This window comes from Charadrius vociferus, unplaced genomic scaffold (assembly GCF_000708025.1).
Source record: "Charadrius vociferus isolate BGI_N301 unplaced genomic scaffold, ASM70802v2 scaffold971, whole genome shotgun sequence".
Taxonomy (NCBI): domain Eukaryota; kingdom Metazoa; phylum Chordata; class Aves; order Charadriiformes; family Charadriidae; genus Charadrius; species Charadrius vociferus.
The window spans coordinates 126,211-131,042 of NW_009646664.1; the positions used below are offsets into that span (position 1 = coordinate 126,211).

The 4,832-nt window shown below is 47.7% G+C and overlaps 2 protein-coding genes across 2 annotated transcripts in view; one reads left to right on the forward strand and one right to left on the reverse strand.

The window, feature by feature from the left end:
- Window positions 1–2,208, reverse strand: part of CHPF2 (chondroitin polymerizing factor 2) — a 9,800-nt gene extending 7,592 nt beyond the window's left edge. Inside the window, exon 1 of the mRNA XM_009889129.1 lies at window positions 2,193–2,208. The gene's annotated coding sequence lies outside the window, so the exon portion shown is untranslated. The remainder of the gene's footprint in view (window positions 1–2,192) is intronic.
- Window positions 364–4,832, forward strand: part of ABCF2 (ATP-binding cassette, sub-family F (GCN20), member 2) — an 8,561-nt gene continuing 4,092 nt past the window's right edge. Inside the window, exons 1-8 of the mRNA XM_009889156.1 lie at window positions 364–369; window positions 451–697; window positions 1,628–1,810; window positions 2,769–2,940; window positions 3,079–3,174; window positions 4,265–4,367; window positions 4,453–4,548; window positions 4,655–4,774. Coding sequence (XP_009887458.1) covers window positions 364–369; window positions 451–697; window positions 1,628–1,810; window positions 2,769–2,940; window positions 3,079–3,174; window positions 4,265–4,367; window positions 4,453–4,548; window positions 4,655–4,774 — 1,023 coding nt within the window. The remainder of the gene's footprint in view (window positions 370–450; window positions 698–1,627; window positions 1,811–2,768; window positions 2,941–3,078; window positions 3,175–4,264; window positions 4,368–4,452; window positions 4,549–4,654; window positions 4,775–4,832) is intronic.

Below are 4,832 nucleotides of genomic sequence, written 5' to 3' on the forward strand. Positions count from 1 at the left end.
GGGGGGGCGCGCATGTGGGCGCATTAGCTCCTCAAAGAATTGGTTGGACCGATTCCAGTGCTGCCACTTCTTCCCTCCTCTCAGCTTTCCCTTCATTTATTTTCTAGCCAAGTTCTCTTTTCGCCAGCCCTTTCCTTAAGCCTGCAAGCAGTACTCCGTAGGGTGTCTTCCCACCCCAGCCAGCCCATCCTGCAGTGAGGGTCAGTCCCACCGTCCGTGGATAACTGGCTAGCTGTTCTGGCTGCTCACTTGGTTCTCATGGTCAGATTTCATTTAGAGAGCAGATGAAAGTACCTGTTAGACCGTATATATCCATCTGCTAAGCTGAAAAGCGGCGTGTCATTGCATCTGGGCCTCCTCAACATGTCTGTAGAAATGGGGACACGGGAGTTGTTTTTGTGGCCCTGGGCCAATTGGTACAGGGGCTTATGGCTTCCCTTGTGTTTGTAGATCAGTAACACTTCTGGTCTCCCTCTGCACACAGAGGTGGATGCTCTTACAAAGGAGCTGGAGGACTTTGAATTAAAGAAGGCTGCTGCCCGTGCTGTGACAGGAGTGCTGGCTTCCCATCCCAACAGCACTGATGTGCACATCATCAACCTCTCGCTGACCTTCCACGGCCAGGAGCTGCTGAGTGATACAAAACTCGAGCTGAACTCCGGCAGGCGCTACGGCCTGATTGGACTCAATGGGATCGGTAAGCTGTGGGGCACTGTGACGTGGGCTTCTTGGAGCTGGGTGAAGATTCTGTGCTGCTGAGAGCCTGGACAGATGCAGGTGGTTACATGCTGGAAACCAGAAAGAAGGCTGTTAGGCAGACATGGCCGGGATACGGCAGTTTCTGTTCTCCCATCTCCCTGCCCAGGAAGAGGAATTGCTAGGATTGCTGGTAGAAGTATGAGGTTGCATTCTGGCTTTGGACTGTGCATTTGAACTTGTTTCTGTGGAGAGTTGGGTGAGAAGTCTGGGATCTGTGAATCTGTCCGATTCCCGTTTGCAGGATTTGTTTAGCAGTGTCGATAAACCCAGTGCTGATGCTATTGGTCAAAGAAATTGCACAGTATAGAGGAGCAGGGAGTGTGTTGTTTGGCTTGAATGGGAAAACAACTGTGCAATCCCTGGAGAAGGCGACACTCTACATGGAAAGATGCAGAATACGGGTGTAATTGAAGAAGACCTAGTTACAGTGACCGGCTGGTTTAACTTTCAGGAAGACGCTTAGGTTTTCTAGTGATGAGTGCATTACTTTCCTTCATGTTGGAAGTCTTTAGACTCTGGGGTCCTGGTAGCAGATGTCAGACTTGGTTAGACAGCAGGAAGTGTACAGCAGAGATAGTTCCCTAAATCTAGGCCAAGGCTGACCTGCAGTGGTTTCCAAAGAGGAGCTTGTCTTAATCCTGTCCTTGGGGTGGTGAGCCTTAGCTGGAAGGGCAGCCTGTATCAGTGAGGCAGTAGGGTCTGCTGTGTCTCTAATTATCCTGGCTTCTTGGGCAAGAAATTCCCAAGGATTTTCTGGGGTTGGAAAGGGAGGGGGTCAATGGGATCTGGCTGCCTCTCTTCCGTTTCTCTGTGACATTGTATCTCACTGAATCCAACAATTAATTGTGGAGTGTCTGTCTGCACACAGGGAAATCCATGCTTTTGTCAGCTATTGGGAAACGAGAAGTGCCCATCCCCGAGCATATTGACATCTATCACCTGACCCGAGAGATGCCTCCCAGTGACAAGACCCCTCTACAGTGTGTGATGGAGGTGGATACAGAGAGGGCCATGTTAGAACGAGAGGCAGAACGTCTGGCTCATGAAGATGGTAAAGCTTCTCAGAGTCCCTGTGGACATTTCCCTCCCTACTGAAGAAAAGGTCTTATTTGGGTTCCTTGGCAGAGTTTTTACACGTTATGGTACCTATTTCCCCTAGCTGCCCTGTACTAGTTGAAAAGTTCTGTGGGATCTAAGGATTTGAGAAACCCATAACAATTTATTGTCGTTTAGACAATCATTCTATCACCTGATGACCCCTCCCCACCTGGGAAAGGGAATCGGGAAAAACAAGGAAACATGGGAGTTGAAGTATAAGCAGATTTAATAGAGTAAGATTAGATAATTAACATTAACAGCACTAAAGAACCAATATTGATCCCGATACCAATACAGAATATGCAAAGATCATACTCAGCCAATTCTATCAGTAGGAAGCTCTGCACTCCCAGCAGCAAACAGCAAATGTCGGACACTGCGAGCGTTACGACTGCAGGAGAAAGGGAAGGCCTCAGGGGTCCGGCATCAGGGCATGAAGTTCTCAGGATCGCAGCCATCAAGGGAGAAAGAGAACTTTGCAGCCAACTTTCTAATTTCTAGGGAATGTGACATTGATGGTATGAAATAATCCTGTTGGCCAGCTTGGGTCAAGTGCCCAGGTCTCGCTCCTCCTCATCCCTGCACCTGGCATGCTTGAAAACACTGAGACCTTGAAACCCACACACCATAGCTGGCTAGAAAGTCAATATTTTCACAAATTCAGACCCCAGTGTCTTCTAAAAGTGCAGTCTTCCCAAGTATTAGAAGATAAATTAGTCCCGTGTCGCTCAAACCAGGACACTTCTTTGGTGAAATTATTCTGTGCAGCTTTTTAAGAATTGTCTCAGGCTTGGGAATGGAGGAGGCTGGATAGTGGCAAAGCAGGTGGACTGTGAGCTTTCCTGGCTGTACAGAGGTGCAGCTGAGAGCCCTGTATTGGTAAAAATGCTGACAGGCAGGCTCTCTTTCAGCGGAATGTGAGAAACTCTTGGAGTTATATGAACGTCTGGAGGAGCTGGATGCTGACAAGGCAGAAGCACGGGCCTCACGTATCCTTCACGGCTTGGGGTTCACACCAGCCATGCAGAGGAAGAAGCTGAAGGACTTTAGTGGTGGCTGGCGAATGAGGGTGGCTCTTGCTAGGTGAGTGGTGTACTGCTGCTGCCTCCTGGAAGAATGCCTCCCTGCTCCTGACTCTGCAGAGCCACATACACAGAGCGAGCTGAGAGGCTTTGGGCTTCCTGCATTTACCCTACGCTGTCATCTCCCCTCTTCTTTCAGAGCCCTCTTCATTCGGCCTTTCATGCTGCTGCTAGATGAGCCCACAAACCACCTTGACCTGGATGCCTGTGTGTGGTTGGAGGAAGAGCTGAAAACGTAAGTGTGAAGGAATTTGCTGCTTCTGTGTTTTTCTGTTGGAACGTCTTGTCAGCACATAAGCATGTGCTACAGGAATAACTGTCTATAGTTCTAGCTACAGAACTGTATTGCAGTACCAGTGGCACCTTCTTGTGCTTGCTGCTACGTATGTCTACAGAAGGGTTCTTGATGCAAGGCTAGTGAATTCAGGACAAGACCCCGTCTCTCCCTCTCTGAAGAAATGAGAAACGCTGGTTTGTGCTCTGTGGTTAAGGGTCCTTCGTTGAAAGCCAAGAGCAGCCCTGGCAGCCTGTGTACTGACGCCATGTGCTGAACAAGTAGTGTGAGCTTTCCAGACCTGGCTTCCAGCGCATCTTTCTGCATATTGTTCCTCTGTTTTCACAGAACTGTAGTATCTGAGTGTGTCGGTTTCATCTTGTTCTAGTACAGCTGGTGGCTGTTTTTCGTAAACAAAGGTAAAATGTTAAGACCTAAGGCAAAAAGCTTAGGAATAGTCATGAAGCTTAGGTTATCTGGGTTCTGCATTAAAAGGACTGTATTGTGAGAAGGGCTTTTCATTTGCAGAGGTTTCTCCATCAGCTTTGTCAGTTGAACCTTTTGCACGCTCGCTTTAGAAGTCATATGTTTTAGGGAAGTAATTTGAACCTCTCTTTTTGGGAGGCTTTAACCAGACTTTTTACAGATTTGGAGCAGAGCTAGGCATAATGTACCTAACAGATGGTAGTCTGTACCAAGGTGAAAGTAAGCAGCGAAGGTTGAGACTTCTTAGAAGTGTGATGCCAGTGGATTCAGTTGCATCAGTAGCACTAGTCATCTACTGCAGCTCTTGACTCTTTGTGAAGACTGTCTTATGGTGAAGCATGTTTCAGCACAATGAAAGGTGTGTGCACTATTTGCTTACTGCAGCTAATTGTAGCTGCTTTACTCCAAATTTCCCGAAGCATCTCCAAGGCTGTCTATCTTTTTGTTCTTAATCCAATTGTAGGCAAGAGAGATCTGGTACATGTAAATCCTTTGTCACCATCAGGGCCAACGAGCAAGAATTCTTTTCCTAGCTTAGTCTCTAATAACTTATGTGGTGCCACAGGTTCAAGCGGATCCTTGTGCTGATATCCCACTCCCAGGACTTCTTGAATGGTGTCTGCACCAACATAATCCACATGCACAACCGCAAACTGAAGTACTACACGGTGAGTAAATGGTGCCCTGTGCAACTGGCAAAAACAGAGGAACTGTTCTCTAGGGCATGCCTGATGTTCTGTGGTCTCTTTCTAGGGAAATTATGATCAGTATGTAAAGACTCGCTTGGAACTAGAAGAAAATCAGATGAAACGATTCCACTGGGAGCAAGATCAGATTGCCCACATGAAGGTATCTGCCTAGTGCTTGAACATCTTCCTGCCCATGCAGGTGCGCATCCCCGCACCTCCTCAACCCGGTTATTGTGGCTTTCGGCTAACTTTGTGTTTTGTTGCAGAATTACATTGCACGATTTGGCCATGGTAGTGCAAAGCTGGCCAGGCAAGCTCAGAGCAAGGAGAAGACCCTTCAAAAAATGATGGCTTCTGGCTTGACAGAGAGAGTTGTGAATGATAAGGTAGGATAAGACATGGGATTGCATCTAGAGATCAGTGTTGGAAACATGGGCTAGATAA